The sequence below is a fragment of the Kogia breviceps genome, chromosome 1 (assembly GCF_026419965.1).
Source record: "Kogia breviceps isolate mKogBre1 chromosome 1, mKogBre1 haplotype 1, whole genome shotgun sequence".
Classification (NCBI taxonomy): Eukaryota; Metazoa; Chordata; class Mammalia; order Artiodactyla; family Physeteridae; genus Kogia; species Kogia breviceps.
Window position 1 is genome coordinate 157,198,124 of NC_081310.1, and position 20,262 is coordinate 157,218,385.

At 37.9% G+C, this 20,262-nt stretch overlaps 1 protein-coding gene across 2 annotated transcripts in view; it reads left to right on the plus strand.

Annotated features, from left to right (window-relative positions):
• NDC1 (NDC1 transmembrane nucleoporin) overlaps window positions 1–20,262 on the plus strand; it is a 46,056-nt gene that overhangs the window by 16,264 nt on the left and 9,530 nt on the right. For both annotated transcript variants that reach the window (XM_059063022.2, XM_059063049.2), the window contains exons 8-16: window positions 17–152; window positions 976–1,068; window positions 2,601–2,682; window positions 5,329–5,487; window positions 7,670–7,915; window positions 8,007–8,122; window positions 10,790–10,840; window positions 12,618–12,681; window positions 13,451–13,551. In XM_059063022.2, the coding sequence (XP_058919005.1) occupies window positions 17–152; window positions 976–1,068; window positions 2,601–2,682; window positions 5,329–5,487; window positions 7,670–7,915; window positions 8,007–8,122; window positions 10,790–10,840; window positions 12,618–12,681; window positions 13,451–13,551 (1,048 nt within the window). The remainder of the gene's footprint in view (window positions 1–16; window positions 153–975; window positions 1,069–2,600; window positions 2,683–5,328; window positions 5,488–7,669; window positions 7,916–8,006; window positions 8,123–10,789; window positions 10,841–12,617; window positions 12,682–13,450; window positions 13,552–20,262) is intronic.

Consider the following 20,262-nt stretch of genomic DNA (forward strand, 5'->3'; position numbering starts at 1 on the left):
ATTTCTGCTTTCACAGGCAGTTTCATAGGCCTCTTGACACTGTGAGTGGCCTCTTGAATCTCTCATTACTCTACCATGTCTGGCTCTGTGGTGTCTTTGTCCTGATGACTTGGTACATCTCGTGGATCCTCTTCAAAATCTATGCCACAGAGGTTAGTATTGAGTTGTTTGTCAGTACTTTTCTGTTTTGGAGTGCAGAGGTTTATTTTTAGTAGAGCACTGATCAGCGTTATTGTGCCCAAGGCCATTTTGAGAAGTTGGGTTTTGGTTTTTCTTCTGAGATTTCATAAGGCATATATCTTTTATAACCATCATTTATTTGTATTTTTTTCTGAGGAACAGTGTTAGTGTTCTTAATGTTTGAAAACTAAACTGAATGAACTGTTAGTGGTACTTACTATGTTTTATCTATAGTGTAATTCTCTTCTGAAAGTTTCCATTTCTCTATTGAGCATATATACTAGATCGGCCTGAATTTTTAGTTAATGTTACATGCTATTGATATAGATACTATTGATCAGTATTAAAATATTTAAATATAAGGAAGGCAATAAAATACTTGTGCTTTGAAGGAACTTTTTAAAATTTATATTGAAGAAATGATTTTAAATGAGTAGGAATTGCATTGTCTTCATCATCCAAATGTTTGTCTTAGAAAACGAGTGTTTCTGTTTTATTTTACCGTCTCTGTAGGTTTGTACCCTTCAGTGACTTGAGAGAATTTTTGTTTCTTAAATTTGTTTCTATTATTGGAAGCCAGAGATCTAGTAAAATTGGGAAAGTAACATGTTAGGAGGTAGTGTATTTGGGTATATGTAATTTTAATGCAATCTATTTTTGCAAGGGACACTAAAGATGTTAGTTTGGTTGTATTGTCTCCTTTATAATAAATTTCAAATAGTGCTAATTTACTGAATGTAATTAAGTCATGAAAATAATCATTCCATAGTCTTTTTATTTGATTATATTTGATAGGCTCATCTGTTCCCTGTTCAGCCACCATTTTCAGAAGAGTCAGATGAATGCCTCCCGAAAGTTTTAAACAGCAATCCTCCCCTCATCATAAAGGTAGCGGAACTATGCATTTTGTGTCTTTACACAGTCATCTCTAACTTATCTTATGGAATAGACTTAATATTCGCATAATTAAGTATTTCGATATATTTTTTGAGGGCCTAGAATATTCTAATACTGTAAAAAGTATTGTAAAAATCACCTACATGCTACATTAAATGCTGTTTACTTTTTCAGTTTTCATTCCAAGTGACTAAGATGCAAGTATATATTGCAACGTATGTGTATAAGCTAGACTAATTCTATATTTAGGAGAGATATAAAAATATTTCAAGCATGAAATATAATGATATACAACCATATACATTAGCTTTTCACAAATTCCTCATGGTAGCAGAACAAAACACTGATTTTTTTTTTTTAATCATTGGTTTAAGATATATTTTCACTCATATAGAATTGTTGGCTGTTATGATCAAAGGAAGTACTTGATAGTGTGTACATATTCAATGAACTCTCTTAAAATTTGAATAATGATAATAATCCTAAAACAAATTTTAATCAAAAGAGTCTAAAGAAGTTGCAGTAAGTTTATAAATCAACCTAAGTGAGAATAAACTTTTGATTTAAATTTCATTTTGAAATTTTAAAAGTAGAACTACAATATATGTGATCTTGTTAAGAGGTCATAGTACTTAAAGAAGAAAATAGAACCTAGAGTTTGGATTACTCTAGAAAAGTTGTAAACTAATAAGAAAATGACCCACTAAGGTTCTGATTACCTTTAAATATCAATTATGACTAATTTATTAAATAAACAAAAATATCAGTTACTCATTTGGTTATTTAAAAGATCTTCATTTACTGGGCAGATGTTAGTCACTGCTAGTTGTTTAGGGTATAATGATGAATAAGACAAAGCACAGCCTAATGGAAAAGGCAGATACACAAAATAATGAAAATTTACTGTGGTAAGTGCAGTGGGAACCACTTACTCTGCTTGGGACCAAAGCAAGAAACCTTCGCAGAAGGGATGGTGTCTTGAATGATGAGTGAAGTGGTTTGCCAGGGAACAAAATGAAGATTTTGAGTGAAAAAGTACAGCGTATGTTGTGTATATACTGTGTGCTGGGCACTGCTTTTGGATGTGGCAGTGAGCAAGACGTTGTCCCTGCCTCACAGTTTAGCGGGTGGAACCACGTGAGACAAGTAAGCAGGCAGTTACAATAAATTATGGTAAGTACCACGGTTGAGAGCTGTGTGAGTATATGTTTTTGCCGGGGAGGCCAGGGAAGTTCCAGGAGGAAGTGGTGTTTTAAGTTTCCCACTATAAAGTGGGAAGGAACACAGAGCGTTCCGTAGTTCCTAGGTAGCTGGAGCCCACAGTGTCCAGGGTAGCCTACAGAGGGTAGAGGCAAGAAAGTTCTGGAAGTCTAGAAAGGAAGGTTATGGTTCTGAAAAGTACTTCCTTCATGAAAAATTTCAGCTGATTTCCCCTTAGATATGTAGTATTGATCCCCATTCATAAATAAGATTTTATAGAGAGGTTAAAAAAATTAAATAGTGTGTATTTTTTTCCCTTTCAGTATTTGGCCTTACAGGACCTGATGTTGCTTTCTCAATATTCTCCTTCACGAAGACAAGAAGTTTTTAGCCTTAGCCAGCCAGGTATTGCTAAAAATAATAGACCTAATAGGAACTGAGTATGTGTGTACAGAAAGTGTTCCACTTGAAGTTTTTGGTGAGCTAGATGTATTTATTAAAATATCACACATCATTAAATATCATACATATTTAATAATACTTCCATTAAATGAAGTGTTGATTTAAACATTATACAACTGTTTGCATTGCTGTGGTTAGAAATTATATTTCCAGGAAAAGTATTTTTAAATTTTTATATTATTTCCTTCCGCCCCCTCATTCCCTTCACCTGAAGAAATTATGAGGTAGGTTGACAGTTTTAGAGCAGAAAAGTACAGTTTAAGAATCCCAGAAGTTTTAATGCTATAAGGGGTCTTAAAAATCAGATGGTTTAATCCTTATGGAGGACCTAAGTCTCAGAGAGATTAAAGTGGCTTAATAAAGTTAATGTCAGAGTTGGAATAAGAAATTCTGTCATTTGACTCTTAAGTGCAGAGCTCCCCCTTCCTGCCTTGCAACTTTGCCTTCCTTTTTAAAAAAAAAAGTGAAAAGAAACTGTCAATAGACTTGATGTTGATAGGCCCAAGGACACTCTTGGCAACTCTGAAACACTTCTTCATTGTTACTTGCCGAGCTCCTCCAGACTGCAGCTGGGCCAGTAGTGCTGTGCCTTGTTCCTAGAGGGAGGGAAGGCCTTCCAGCCCAGCACCAGTGGGGACAGAACCTGGGTAGCTTTACATCTCTCTAATAAGCTCTTCATTATTTTGCCAAACTCGCCAATTCCCACATTATAAAATAAACCTATAGTTACATGTTACATGGAAATAAAATCCAGTTATATAAAAAAGTTATATAAAAAAGCCACTCTCCTTTTGGTAGTATGAAAATCCATTGCTGATGCTGTGGAAAATTAACTGTAGCAATACTTTTCTAGCAGACTGAGGTTTACTTAAGAATTCTCTATACACTAAATGTTTTCACAAGATATTCAAGTAAACCGTACCAGGGTGGCATGTTCTCTGCCAGAGAACATATTATTAAAATGTAACTGGTCATAGAAATAGAGATGAGATTTGTGGTTACCAGAGGCAAGGGGTGGGGGAAGGGGAACTAGATGAGGGCAGTCAAAAGGTACAAACTCCCAGTTATAAGATAAGTAAGTACTAAGGATGTAATGTACAACATGATAAATATAATTAACACTGCTGTATGTTATATATGAAAATTGTTAAGAGAGTAAATCCTAAGGGTTCTCATCACAGGGAAAAATTTTTTTTTCTATTTCTTTTATTTTGTATTTTTAAGAGTTGATGGATGTTCACTAAACTTACTGTGATAACCATTTTATGATGTATGTAAGTCAGATCATTATGCTGTATACCTTAAACCTAATATAGTGCTGTATGTCAATTATATCTGAAAACTGGAAGAAAAAAAATGTAACTGGACCATTATATAGTTCCTTACTGGTCCTGCGATACAGTGGTAAAAAACGTCCTGGGGGGCTTTCCTGGTGGCTCAGTGGTTAAGAACCCGCCTGCCAATGCAGGGGACACAGGTTCGAGCCCTGGTCCAGGAAGATCCCACATGCCGTGGACAGCTAAGCCCATGTGCCACAACTACTGAGCCTGCACTCTGGAACCCGCGAGCCACAACTACTCAAGCTGCGTGTCTAGAGCCCGTGTTCTGCAACAAGAGAAGCCACTGCAATGAGAAGCCCGCGCACCTCAACGAAGAGTAGCCCCTGCTCACTGCAACTAGAGAAAGCCCATGTGCAGCAACAAAGACCCAATGCAGCCAAAAATAAAGAAAGAAATTAAAAAAAAATAATTTAGGAAAAAAAAATGTCCTGGGGCCTATTGATGGAGTATTTTGTTTGTTTTCAGGTTAAGTGGTATTCCTCTTAAGTTGTAAATGGGAAGAAAGATTTAAGGAGGGACCTAAGTGAAGAGAGAATGATTGTTTAATGCCCAGGATGGAGAAACCAGTTTTCAGTGGACTCCTCTGCTATTCTCAACGCACAGTTGATTTTTGCATGACCGCTATTGGAGATAAAGGTTTTAGAAAATCAAAAGATAATGAGAATTAAGGGAATTTTTAAGAGTGTGGATCACAGTAGTTTAAGTTACATAATAAGATAGCAGATACGTAAACAGTCAGTATAAAGTATGATCACTGTCAAATAGTGTGTCACTTCTATAGATGTAATAGCAAATAGGGGCTCTTTGCAAATGAAAATGTAAGGAAGCACAGTGGGTGAGCCACAGCAATTTAGAGGTCACTGGGGGCCATGGGATGCCTCTCATTAGACATGTTCATTGTCTTAAGTCTTCAGTCTGTTCAGTACTGCTAGTGAAGTAACCTGGGTCTTTTTCACTCAAACTGTGCAACAGTGTTTGGCTTTATTTTAGCAACCAATTTGAGAGTGGTTTTTTTTAATGGTAAAATAGCAAATTTTTGCTTGTAGACTTTTAGGAAAATTATTTCATCCAAATATTTATTGAACTCCTGCTGTGTATTAGATGGCACGAGTATAAATGGTAGTTTGACTGAGAAAAGTGGGCCCTGATGCGAAGTGTAATATAGCATTTCTTGTTGATTTTTCTCCCCACTTTGAGAGGAGACTATAAGATTATCTACATTTTAAAAGCTGGTATTTGGACCTCCTAGGTGGACATCCCCACAGTTGGACAGCCATTTCAAGAGAGTGTTTGAATCTTTTAAATGATATGACTCAGAAACTTGTACTCTACCAAGAAGCTGCTGCTACAAATGGGAGAGTGATGTCTTCATCCTACCCAGTGGAACCTAAGAAATTGAATTCTCCAGGTAACTCCTTATACTATTAAGAGAGGGGAAAGCAGTTACATTTTATTTCCTAAGGAAGGTAACAGTAGTTAATCTAAGGATATGTATGTAAGTGTGAAGTATATATTTTTAGGAAAAATTGATCCAATATATGGGATATTGTACTGAATCAAGAAAAAGGCCTGGGAACCATTGTAGATTGAAAAATTAAGTCCAGTGTGGTGGTGGTGGTGGTGTTTAAAAGGCTAGCAAAATGTTGATCATCAAATAGCGGACTTCAGTTTATCCTAGTAGAGAGCCAGGTGAATCTTTACAGGTAATACTGGATGCTGCTGTGATTGCAGTATCCCAGGGATAAAAAGTTCCTGGGCAGTGCCCAGAGAGGAGCAACTGCAATGACTCAGTGATTTGGGAATGGGGGCATCACATTCATTGTTTTAAGATAGCTTGATATAATGTTTGAAAGATGAAAGCTGAGAGGAAAAAGTACAGGTGGAGGAACCTATGCTGTTTCACAAAACACCTTAAGTAGACAATACCTAGGAATGTAAGACTGATAAAAAGACTTAATGTTTGCAGTGCCTTTTGGAGCCAGGCATTTAATGAAAATGGGCAGAACCGGCTGGGTGAGGACTGTGGTAAACTTGAGAGCACAGTCTTCATCTGAAATGGGAAGCTGTGGGTTAGCTTCAGTCCATTGTTCCCATGTGGGAATTTGGACCCAGTATCTGAACTTCTGGGCTTTTTTTTCTTTTAAAGAGAAGCCTGAAGAAGTTTTGGGGAAAGTCTACCACTTTTAAACATTGGCACCTAATCTTGATATTTTAAAAAATCACTGTATGGGCCAAAGCAGACCCGTCTCTGTCTTTGACTTCGTTACTCTGCTGGGGTCATAGACCAAAAATAAAGAGATTACAAAAGGTAAGTGAGTTAGATAAGTTCATGGATGTCAGATTTTAGAAGATTCTAGAGTGTTTCAGATGTTCTTAGCATTCAGATTAGCATTTATTTATTCAACAAGTATTTATTGAATGCCTACCATGTACCAAGCACTGTGCTAGAAGCCAAAGAGTTGAAGATGAAAAAACATCTTGGAACTGACCTTTTAGTGAGAGGCACACAAATAATGACAAGACAATGTAACTGATAAAAGGAAGTCTGTCAAAAAGGAGTCTGAATGGGTAGGATGATGTTTGATAATGAAAGGAGGAGTTTACATTTTATCCTTTAGATGTGGCACTGTTAGAGAATTTTGAGTAGCTATAGTTACATCAAATTAGCATGTTAGAAAGATCATTGTAATTCTGAGTTGGGGGAGATCCTGGGCCAGACCAAATATGGAGTATTCATTATTTTAAATTGTTGTCATATCCCATCACTCAGTCAAAATTTGCCTCTAATTTTGAGGAATGACTGCAAAACTTAAAAACCCCAATCTTAATTTGTAAATTGATTCTCCAAATATTTGTTATTGCCATTAACCCTTAAAGAGTCATGTCATGAAAATTTGGTACTTTAAATGTTTGATGTCTTATGCCAGTTTTATTAAAAAGATAGAATGCTAGTATAATTTATTTGTCTTTGTGCCTTGTACTGGAGTGGCAGAAAGATGTTCTTCTATTTTTGTATAAGAGACTATAAATTGGTACAGTTATGAGATAATTTTTGAAGAAGCTGTTTACAGATCAGATTTGTAGGCAGATTAGTCTGTGGTGTGACTTCTGTTAACTTGAAAGAACTCTGGGGAAAATGGTATAAGGTTAGCACTCCCTCCTTCTGTACATTTTCACACTGTAGATTTGATTCAGCCAAGTAATAGTTACAGTAAGAACATGCAGTAACTCTAGGCATATTCTAATGCAATAAGGTTGATGCCATTTGAAAAAAAAGTATAAGTTGATAGGTTCACTCAAAGCAGCTTAGAGTTAGAAAAATTGACCTTGAAGATGAAGATACCTGTTTAGAGAAAAAAAACAGGGGCTGTACCAACCTGACAGAAAAAGATGTATAAAGCTCCTTGAGTGGTCACCAAGTTGCAGTAGTAAAATCTGGATGTTGAGAATGTAAACCTAAATGGAAACAATCTACTGAGCCTTGGTTAAATGAGTTAAACAAAGAATTGAGATGTGTAAAATTTGAGAACCTCCACGGTGGCCTGCTTTGATCAGGTTGCCTCTTCAGCACTGGATCTGTTCTTTTACAGAAGAAACTACTTTTCAAACCCCCAAATCTAGCCAGATGCCTCAGCCTTCAGTGCCATCATTAATTAAGACATCACTGTTCTCCTCAAAATTGTCTGCACCTGATGTTGCAAGTCCCCTGGCGACCCCATTTGGCTCTAGTGTAGTGAATCGGATGGCTGGGATTTTTGATGTAAACACGTGCTATGGGTCACCTCAAAGTCCTCAGCTTACAAGAAGAGGGCCAAGATTATGGACTTCAGCTTCTGGTGAGGACTATTTATTTTCTAAAATTTGAAATGTCATAGTTGCAGAGAATCAGGCTAAATTTTCACCTTCTTGGTTTTTTTTTTTTTGTAGGTCAGCAAATGACTGAATATTCTAATCCTTCTCCATCTACCTCTGTTAGTGCTGAGGGTAAGACAGTGAGACAGCCCAATATGATTTATTCATGGATTCAGAATAAACGTGAACAGGTAGGATGATATGGGTATAGGATTTATAGTTACATGTAACTTTGAGAGAATCAAGGATCTCACTTAAGTAAGCCATTAGGAATAAATAGGACTTTGAGGATGCTTAATGTATTAAGTTGACCCATATAAAATTTCCAGTATTTGACTGGTTTTGAGTTATAGAAATTGCAATTTCATTTGGCTTAACCTAATACAGTGCCTTTGATCTGTGAATTCTTTCATTTAAGAGATATTTATTGAGTTCTTCGTATATACAGGGTGTGGTTTTAGGTATTGGGAAAACAGCAAACAAAAGTCCCTGACCATATGTTTACATTCTAGTGAGGGGAAAGAGGTGAGCAAGCAAGTGTATTATATTTCTTTGAATAGAAAAAATACAGTTTGTGCTTGAACAACTCGGGTTTGAACTGTGTGTCCACTTATATGTGGATTTTTTTTCAGTAGTAAATATTACAATACTAGTCGATTGCAGTTGGTTGAATCCACTGATGTGGAACTGTGGATACAGAGGACGGACTGTAAGTTATAGGTGGTTTTCAACTGCAAGAGGGTCAGTGTCCCTAACAACCGAGTTTTTCCAAGGGTCAACTGTACTATTAATTATAAGACTTACTTTACGTATTATTAAGAAGAAAAAGTTGCCAGTTAAACTGTGACATGCTATTGACTATAAGATGCATCCTGATATGTGCAAAATATGAAAAATATATGTCTTAAAAGGGAAGAAATTTGATGTCTTACGTGCTATATAGAAAAGTAGAGCAGGTAAAGGAGACCAGTACCTAGGGGAAGAGAGAATTATTTTATGTGAGCTGATCAGGGGACATTTCATCGATAGGGTGACTCTTGATCAGAGGCCTGAAGGGAGGGCAGGGAACAGCAAAATGCAAAGGCCCTCAGGTGGGAGTAGGATTGGCTTGCATGAGGAACGGTATGGACACTAGTGTGTCCAGAGCAGAGTGAGGGGAGAGTAGTAGGTGGGTGGTGAGATAAGACAGGTAGCAGGCACCCAGAGCTCGTCAGACCCATTAGCCGTTATAAAGACTGACATTTTCTCTGAATGTGGTGGATAGCCACTGCATGGTTTTACCCACAAGAATGACATGATATAACTTTACATTTTGAAAAGTGCTGCTGTATTGAGACTAGATCCTCAGAGGGCAGGAGTGGAAGCAGAGGGACAGTAGTAAAGCTGTTAAAGTAGTCTAGGGGGAGGTAATGGTATCTGTGACCAGAGTGGATGTGGTGGAGACTAAAATGTGATCAAGGTCTGGATATATTTTGAAGGTAGATATAATAGGAATTGCTTATGGTTTGGTTGTGGTGTGAAAGAGTCAGTGTTGAGTCTAAAGTTTTTGGCCTGAGGATCTGAAATAATGTAGTTCCAGTTTATTGAGTTGCAATTTACTGATGTTTCTGGAAGAAGAAATTTGATAGAGGTAAGGTAGGGAAATCATGAGTTTGATTTTAGACATGTCAATTTTGAGATACTTACTAGACAAGCAAGTGAAAATACTGAATAAGATATTAGACATGCATCTGGAGTCTAGGGGAAAGTCCAGGTTAGAAATGAAATTTTGGAAGTCATCAGAATGTAAAAGCCATGAGACTCTGTGAAAATTCTTGGGGAATATAGATATAGAAGAAGAGAAATGCAAGAACTGGGACCCTCTAATGACGAGGTTTGGGAGATGAGAAGGAATAGCAAAGGAGCACCGTTGAGGTGAGAAAGAACCAAGAAGAAGGTGTTTCAGACAGAATGGGTGTCAGATAGGTAGCATGATAGGTAGCATGGGACTCAAACTAAGAATGAACTGTTGTGCTAGAAATGTGGAGGTCATTGAGTACTTGACAAGAGCTACTGGGTGGAGTAGAGGGGATGAACACCTGATTGGCGTGGGTTCAGGAGAGACTGGGAGAGGGATTGGAAACCACAAGAAAAGCTAGATCTTTCTAGCTTTAGGAGTTTTGTTATAAGGGGAACAGAGAAATGGGGTAGTAGCTGGGAGGAGTTGAGGGGTCAAAGAAGGGCTTTATTTTTTAGGATGGGAGAAATAATATCATGTTCATTGAAAGAATGATCAATTAATAGAGAGGGCAGAACTGAAGGCATTTTACAAAACTTCAGGATCCCATATGGCTCTATATGCCGTAAGTACTGCTATGTCATGAATTTACTTTCAAGTTAGTTGGGGTTTGTAGCTTTTAGCTTAATATTAAGAAAATTGTTTTCCCTGTAAATGTCAACTAGTAGAAAACCGCTTCATGTCTTAAGATCTTTTTTTTTTTGGTAGGGGAAACATGCGCTTTTTTGGTATTAAGAGGTAATGGGTAAGACAGTTGTAGAGACTCGAGAAAGAATATGGTCTTAGAAAATATCACCAGAACCACTTAGAGTTCCTTTTTTATTATGACAGGGCTTTAATTTGAGGGCTAAACATGTGTACATGGGAATGCAATTTAGGTTAGATGGCCTATCTTGGTTATCCAGTTTATAGTACAGAGGTATTTACTTAACGTGGTTTACCTTAAATACTGTTCTTTCTTTGTAAGATGTAAAGTGTTTCACTTAAGTTAGTGTCAGGAAGAACCTGGAAATGGGTAATATTATATTTGAGTAGAATTGCAAAATGTGCATATGTTAATTCTTCCCTTTTTCCAACTCAGATTAAGAATTTCTTATCAAAACGAGTGCTGATAATGTATTTTTTCAGCAAGGTAAGAATATGTAGTTATAGCATTGGGAATGGGGGGAGAGGAAACAAAATAAGAATGAAGTAGCAGGTGGGATTTGACTTCTAAATATTTAGCTTGATCCTAGCACGCCAAACAGCTTTGCATCATGCTTCATTAAACCTCCCTTTTAACAGTAGCTGCCCTAGACACATATCTCACCTTAGTGGCTTCCTGAGGCTTGGCTCTAGTTGGCCTTCTGAGTTTCTTGGCTGCAGGCAGCTTTGTGCTGATAAGTGCCCCTTGCTGCAAAATGAGTAAATCCATGGTGATGCTTCATGGCTCATTGTCCTGCTAACATCTTTATGGCCAATTTGGTGTTCAGAAGAGAGATGACTGGGTTAGATTGCAGATGTTAAACTTGGGTTGGATAAAAGTTGTAATTCAGACCACAAACTAAATGACTTTCCAACTTGTCTGTCAGCTGCCCCAGCTGCTGTAGGGGAGTAAATCTCAATGGTAGAAGCTAAAAATTCATTCCTATTTTCACTGCTACAGCTGTTGTGTGTCAGTTAATCCTTTGATGAGGAAAACCTTGCCCATTTGTAGGGGAAAGAATTTTTGTTTTAATTATTTTAATCTAGCTTCTCTCTTTCTGCAGATATTGTAGTATTAACTAATAGTGCACTCAATTAATGCCTTCAAGTGAAAGTCTGCATTGGCGTACATTCCTCATTTTTATTCTTTGGGAGTCATACTCTGGTGGGGAGAGAGAACTCAGTAACTCTGATAGAATATAGATACACATAGCAAAGAATCCTTTCAAGTTCTTGAAACTCTTTTTTCACTGGTGGCAGGGAGGATCCACCCAACTAGCAATAAGGCTATCCATTAGAGCCCTGGTTACACTATCAGACCCCTGAGGAAGGTGTCTCATCTTCCACCAAGAGGAAGAGGAGTTGTCTGACGTTTTACTTCAGAGCTTTGTTTCAGAGGGATGGGAAGAAAACTTACCCTTTTGTCTTCTGTACCCCATGCTCTTTTCACTTAAGTTCCCTCATTTAATTCTAACAGCGGTCCTGTGAGTTGTCTTTTTGTCCTCATTTTACAGATAAGGAAACCTGAGGCTCAGAGGGGTCAAGTAGCTAGTCTAAGGGCACATAGCCAGTAAGTGGCAGAGCAGAGACTGAACAAGATAAGATCTCCTTTTTCCTTGGAAGTGAACGGTTGCTTTTGATTCTAATTTTGCAAGTGGATCTATTGTATCATAAGGAGTTGTAGACACTGCTACTTAATGTTGGGACATGTAACATGCTGTTGTACTTAGTAGGCTTCATTGGGTGCATTATGAAATCCACCATTTACACGGGCCAATTATTGTTCCATACCACAATACCTTGCTGTATTAAAGAAGGTTGGGTGGTTTTTCTTTGCAGTGGGATTGAGGGCAGACAATTTAAGAGAGCTAATATGTATTTAGGCAGTTCTTTTGTTTAAAAAAAAAAGAGCATTCTTAACCCTTCTCTTAAGTGATCTTTATGCTAATCCCCTGAGGTGGGTTGAGTTGAATATATTTATTATTTATTCAACTCCTATTGTAAATGAGAAACTGAGGCCCATAGAGATTTAGAGACTTGGCAAGGGTCACACAATGAGTTGGTAGCAGAATGCTTTATTGCAGTTAAATCATACTGTGTAAGAATTTCAGGTTTTAATTCTTCAGAGGCAGCTGTGAAATATTTATTGTTATAGTCTACATAATTGATTAGATGAAATTATCATTTCAGAGGAACTTACTTAAATGTCTTTATTGTATTTGTAGCACCCAGAGGCCTCCATTCAGGCTGTTTTTTCAGATGCCCAAATGCATATTTGGGCATTAGAAGGTAAGCAATCTCAGTGAACTGCAACTGTGATTTATTTATTAGTTAAATATTGAAGTATAATCCATGAAAGATCAGTTCTGGACTTTGATCTCAATCTTTGAATATTCAGATACATTGTTATTTCTTTGTTTTATATAGATCATTTTTCTTAGATATTTAGGTGTATTTTAATTTAGGCAGAAATTTTCCTTGTATATAAGTGGATAAACTGAGCCTGGGGTTCTTGCCTCTCTTTCTCTATTTCAAAAAAACTGCAATTAATAGATTGTTTTTTAACCGTCAACTTACGTTGACATAACATGTTTAAGCATATTTAGCTTAGGTTAAATATGAAAATCTAGTTCCTAAAGAACTATTTCTTTTCATCTTACAGATACTGCCTTCTCAATGCTTAAATGATGCTTCCTCAGAGAGGCCTTTCCTGACCACCCTTTGAAAAGTATCCTCACAGCTGTCACCCTTATCAGGCTTTGTTTTCTTAGCACTTATCACTACCAAACACAATATTATTTTAAAAAATTCTTTTTCCTACTAGAACGTAAGGCAGAGACTGTCATCTTATTCAAGACTGTTGCAGTTGAGCACTTTTTCCATGACTTTTCCAATCTTTTGCCTATTTTTCTATTGTATTACTCCCTCTTTTTTATTTAGAAGTTTTTTATGCATTCAGAATATTAATTAATATTAATTAATATTAATCCTTTCTCAAATAGATGTACTGCAACTAGATTTGCCTAATTTTTAACTTATTTCTTCTTTTCCACTTGAGGTCTGTCTCACTTAGTAGCAGCATCATTTACAGAAGATAGATTTGGAGTTGTCCAGACTACACTACCAGCTATTCTTAATACTTTGTTGACGCTACAAGAGGTAGGCAATATGTGGGTTGGATGGAGGTAGAGGTCCTGTTCCCTCCCCCTGCCCAGCTTTTTCAGTTTGTTTCTTACATATCACATTGAGCAACAAACATATGTTGGAAGTCAAAATAATGGTACTATTCTCACCCTCAGGCACTTACAATCTAAGAGAAACTAGGAAGATAAACTTTTCATTCATTTATAAATAATAATTTTATTGTAACAGAGAAAGAAAGTATTCTAAACCTGTAGGATATACCTCTGATATTAATCAGATTATTTAGGATATTGGAATTCTGTTCAGTGCTATAAGATTGCATCCTTACATAATTTGTAGCTACTGAAAGTGACTTGTAGTTAAATTACCCTGCAGATAAGAAGTTACCTATTGGCCAGAGGCTTAAGAAGATAGAGCTGGGTCCAGTGGATTCCTGTTATCAGGCTGGGTGCATAGTTTTAAACTACCAGGTCTTTTTAGTCCTAGACTTAAAAGAAGAAAAATAAAACGTATGCTTCTTGTTTTCCATTAGGCTGCCTTTCCTAACTTCATGTTGGATATGTTTTATACCGCCTTATAATATTAGTTGTATGTCAGATGAGGAATAAAAACACTGAGGGCTAGGGGCATTTAGAGGTAGGGGCTTGGGTGTTGTATAGGTTTTCTGGAGGAGTGTTACTGAACTAGGCTTGAAGGATAATACACTGGTGCATCTTTGGGTCTTGGGAAGCAATTTAAGATATGAAGAGAAAACAGGCTTCACTGTTCCTTTCTTCAAATCTCAATTCATTTTACCTCTTAGAAAGTCTTACACATCAAAACCAGTGATTTTTTTTTTTTTTCTTCACTTTGAGTCCTCTTTGTGTCCTCCTTCTCATGTACGTTATTTGAGACATGGGTAACTACATGGGTAGTTTTATTATTTGGGTTCTTTTCCCAGCTGCCTTTCTCTAAAGAAAGAATTTCCTACTATTTCTCCATGACTTCTAATATTTGGCATGTCTAACCACACAATAAGGTAACCATGATTTGGGCATATCTTTGGTACATAGCATAGTTTTTTTTTTTAATCACTCTTGCTATGTAGTTTAAAATAAAACTACAGTACAGTGTTCCGTAGTCTACAGAGTGATTTCATGTCATTATTTTTTTTGAACCTCAGCTCTATCTTGCGAAGTGAGACGGAGGTGCTTTGGCCCTGTCTTGCACATGAGAGGGGCTCGGTAGTGCAGTGACTTACCTCAGGTCTCACACACAAGTCTTGTTAGTGGCAGAGCTGGGACTTGAATGTGAGCTGATTGCAGGGCATTAGCAGTGTAGTAGACCCCAGGGAAAGCTGCAGATCCACATCCCTTATTCTCTCTGAACTTGTCTATCATCTTCTCCCGGGCTTTTATTTTTACATAAGGTTCTCTTTAGAGAGGATGGCTCTACCCTTAGAACCATGGCTTTCAAACTCTTTAGACCATGATCTAGTACATTTACATTAGACTCAGAATATGGACTGTGTGGGTGTAACAAGAAACAAAAGATTCTTAGAAGAGTGCTTACCTTTTATTATGTGCTCTGCATTCTAATGCTTTCCATTCTATTTCATTTAACAAAATGCTGGTTGAAACGGAATTGATTTCACAAGGATCACACTGCCCTCAAGGTATTCTGTGCCAAAGTTACTTTCTTTTCACCTCCCCACCATCAGAATTCCTAGTTCTTCATAGTTGGTTATGGGTAGGTATGACAAGGAAAGCAATTTGTTTATTTGGTTATAGTCATTCCTACCTTTGATTGGGAAGGTAAGAATTATAGATTTGTCGAAGGGTCAGGCCCTATTTACTTTGAAACAGAGGAGTCGAATGGAGTCTACTGTTGAGGGGCAGAGTAGAAAGAGGCAGAGGCATGTTTTTGAGAGTTGAGAAGAGGTAAATGGAACAAAGAACAGGACCAGTGATTTGATACTTTGCTTCTGAGTATAAAAACCCTTCCTAGTGTGAGGCTTGTGGCATCTGTTCTCCCCTAGGCCACATCACAGTCGGCCTTTTGCTCATGCTCTGCAGGCATCAGATTTTGCAAACTGCCTTGCAGTCTTTCCCACCCCATATCCTGAGGTTGACTGTAGTGAGTGATTCAGTGTCCACGTGGATATTTGTCCCACACTTGGACCTCCTCGCCAGTCTTTTACATACCCATCAGTGTCAGCCTTTGACCGTCATCCAGGCCTCATCATCCCCTGAATTCTCCACCTCCAAAGCTTAAAATTCCAGGATTCTACCCTCTAAGTCAGAGTCCTTAAATGTTCTGGTGCCAAAGGTCCCTTTAGCAGTCTGATGAAGCCCATGGACTTTTTCTCAGAATAATGTTCTTAAATACATAAAATAAAGTCCTTAGGATTGGAAAGGAAATCAATTATATTAGAATACAATTATGAAAGTATTAAATTTGTGATACAGTAATTTGTGCTTTTTAATTAATGCATTAAATAACAAGATCTATCAGTGAGTCTAATAACTCATCACTCTGAAGTAGTGATATGATGAATGATATTTCAGAAAATTGCAATAGTAATATGATATGAAGATATTGATGATATCTGTTGGTGGCAGAGTCACAGGAATTGCTAATGCTATTGTGATTTACTGTTTCATAATTGAAAGAAATGCTAAATTTTAATTAGAGCTTAGTAAAGATAAACATGTAATTTTTATCCCAAAGTTCATGCCCCCTGAATTCTATCCATAGATCTGTGGGCCCATGTAAGAGGCCCCCCAAGCACAGCCTCTCATGCCCTTGCTTCTTCTGTACACTTTGTCTTTGCCAATATTTTCACTTCCTTTGTTTTTCGGTTCCCTCCTAGCTATGTCTTTCCCTATCCAGCTTAGATCTTATAGTCTATCACTTCAACCATTTTGTTATCATTTCTTTTTTTTTTTTAACATCTTTATTAGAGTATAATTGCTTTACAATGGTGTGTCAGTTTCTGCTTTATAACAAAGTGAATCAGCTATACATATACATATGTCCCCATATCTCTTCCCTCTTGCATCTCCCTCCACCCCACTCTCCCTATCCTACCCCTCTAGGTGGTCACAAAGCACCAAGCTGATCTCCCTGTGCTATGCGGCTGCTTCCCACCAGCTATCTGTTTTACATTTGGTAGTGTATATATGTCCATGCCACTCTCTCACTTTGTCCCAGCTTACCCTTCCCCTCCCCGTAACCTCAAGTCCATTCTTTAGTAGGTCTGTGTCTTTATTCCCGTCCTGCCCCTATGTTCTTCAGAACCTTTTTTTTTTTTAGATTCCATAGATACGTGTTAGCATACAGTATTTGTTTTTCTCTTTCTGACTTACTTCACTCTGTATGACAGTCTCTAGGTCCATCCACCTAACTACAAATAACTCAGTTTCGTTCCTTTATATGGCTGAGTAATATTCCATTGTGTATATGTGCCACATCTTCTTTATCCATTCATCTGTTGATGGACACTTAGGTTGCTTCCATGTCCTGGCTATTGTAAATAGAGCTGCAATGAACATTTTAGTACATGACTCTTTTTGAATTATGGTTTTCTCAGGGTATATGCCCAGTAAGTGGGATTGCTGAGTCGTATGGTAGTTCTATTTGTAGTTTTTTAAGGAACCTCCATACTGTTCTCCATAGTGTCTGTATCAATTTACATTCCCACCAGCAGTGCAGGAGGGTTCCCTTTTCTCCACACCCTCTCCAGCATTTATTGTTTGTAGATTTTTTTTTTTTTTTTTTTTTTTTGGCTGTGTTGGGTCTTCATTTCTGTGTGAGGGCTTTCTCTAGTTGTGGCAAGCGGGGGCCTCTCTTCATCGCAGTGCGTGGGCCTCTCATTATCGTGGCGGAGCACAGGCTCCAGACGTGCAGGCTCAGTAGTTGTGGCTCATGGGCCTAATTGCTCCTTGGCATGTGGGATCTTCCCAGACCAGGGCTCGAACCCCTGTCCCCTGCATTGGCAGGCAGATTCTCAACCACTACGTCACCAGGGAAGCCCTGTTTGTAGATTTTTTTTTTTTTTTTTGTTTTTGTGGTACGCGGGCCTCTCACTGTTGTGACCTCTCCCGTTGCGGAGCACAGGCTCCGGACACACAGGCTCAGCGGCCATGGCTCACATGCTGCTCTGCAGCATGTGGGATCTTCCCGGACCGGGGCACGAACCCGTGTCCCCTGCATCGGCAGGTGGACTCACAGCCACTGCGCCACCAGGGAAGCGCTGTAGATTTTTTGATGATGGCCATTCTGACCAGTGTGAGATGATATCTCATTGTAGTTTTGATTTGCATTTCTCTAATGATTAATGATGTTGAGCATTCTTTCATGTGTTTGTTGGCAATCTGCATATCTTCTATGGAGAAATGTCTATTTAGGTCTTCTGCCCATTTTTGGCTTGGGTTGTTTGTGTTTTTGATATTGAGCTGCATGAGTTGCTTGTATGTTTTGGAGATTAATCCTTTGTCAGTTGCTTCATTTGCAAATATTTTCTCCCATTCTAAGGGTTGTCTTTTCATCTTGTTTATGGTTTCCTTTGCTGTGCAAAAGCTTTTAAGTTTCATTAGGTCCTTGTTACTACCAGTTCTTCAACTCCTTGTTGCCATGTCCTTCAGTTGCACCCATGTGGCAAAACTCTAAGGGATCAATCCCATATCGACCACCCACCCTTTCTCTTGCCCATCCCTCCTGCTTCAGCCTCACTTCAGCCCTTGGCATTTCTGACCTGAATTATTACTATGGCCTTTTGCTCCTCTTATTAACAGGGATCCTTCATTCTGACTTTAGTCACTATCCTGTTCTTCCTATAAGCCCTCTACTCTAATAACCACCATGGACTATTCCGTTTTCCCCCCAAATATATTTTATTTTCTTAACCAGACTCTAACTGTATATATGATGCTTCTTCTTTCCTTCTTTGCCTAGAACATATTTTTCTTTTCTCTGGCTCTGCCCTGTAATCCCCATTTCATCACTTTATTATACTGCATTTTAATTGTCTGTTTACTTTTATTGTCTCTAGTCAGAGCAGAGGCAGGGACCTTGTCTTATTTCTGTATTCCTAGCATCTGACCTGGTACCTAGCAAATGACAGGCACTTATTAAATGCTTGTTGGATGACTGCTGGATAGCTTCATGGTTGGTTTGGTGGGCAAAAGCTTCTGTTATGGGGCCTGATTTGAGTGATAGTTCTGATGTAATGGGTTAATTATAATAGTCCCAAGCCCCTTCATTTTGAGAGGCAGGGATGTCATGTGACTCATAAGAGCCCTGTTACATGTTTTTGGTTTTATATTCTGTGATGTAGGAGGGATACTTGCTCTTAATAATGAGAGTAAGTTCTAAGTATCTCTGTAATTTAAGGCAAGTTATAAAATACAGGCTTCTGGATGTTATTAAGGAAAATTGTATGTAACTGTTCTGTTCTTTTGTTTTATTTTTCACCATCAATAAAAAAGCCATATCACTGTGAATCATTAAAGAGAAAATATGAAAGGAAAGGGGAAGCCTTTCATTCTTCAAACCATTCAGAGGGCAAGCAGTGGAGGGATGGATATCCTAGGACAGTTGTTCCTAATAGTGGGCCAGGCCCTCCTGGGAGATTCCAAGTATCACAACACGTTCATGAATCCACACATACATTGCTGTCATCTGAGTAATTAACGTTTGTCTGACGTATTTATAGCTATTTTTCAGAGGTTTTTACATGCTGTTTTGGTTAATTAAAATAGAAGTTCATTTAAAAGCATTATTTCCTACATTAATGGATGGAGAACAACTACTATCCTGTGGAATTCCACTACATATACATATATATGTGTATATATCTACATATATATATAGTCTTTAAAAAGGGCCCTTATAAAGGTTGGGGACCAAAATGGTAGAGTGGTTTTTTAATCAAAAAATTTTTTCTGGGCTTCCCTGGTGGCGCAGTGGTTGAGAATCCGCCTGCCGATGCAGGGGACACGGGTTCGTGCCCCGGTCTGGGAAGATCCCACATGCCGCGGAGCGGCTGGGCCCGTGAGCCATGGCCGCTGAGCCTGAGCGTCCGGAGCCTGTGCTCCACAACGGGAGAGGCCACAACAGTGAGGCCCGCATACCACAAAAAAAAAAAAAAAAAAAAAAAATTTTTCTTAAATTGTGTTAAAATACACATAACGTAACATTTACCATTTTAACTATCTTTTAGTGTACATTTCTGTGTCGTTAAGTACAGTCACATTGTTGTTTAACCGTCAACCACCCTCTAGCTCCAGAACTTTTTCATCTTTAAAAGTACGTTTTAAAGTTTTCAGAAAGCCTTCAAGTCTTGGAAAAGTCATTGTCACCTTGATGGTAGGATATCAGCTCTGTCTATTATATTTTTTGCCTTATCATCTGAAGGTCAAATTTTGATATACTTGGAATATTGAAGTTTACCTTTATGCTATTCACATATCCATTCATCCAATAAATGTTAATTATCAAATGGTTTACCATGTGTTAGGATATAGAATGAGAAAAGGCAGACATGGTTCCTGCCCTCCAGGAGCTTACAGACTATAAGATGGAAAATCATACAAATAAGTAACTACAATTGTAATAAGTGCCACAATATGCAAAAATGCAGGATGATCAGAGAACATAAAACAGGTGAGTCTAAGCTAGTCTTGTGAATAGGAGATTGAAAGGAAGTGTGAAGTCATTAAAGGCCTCCCCGAGGAAGTGATAACA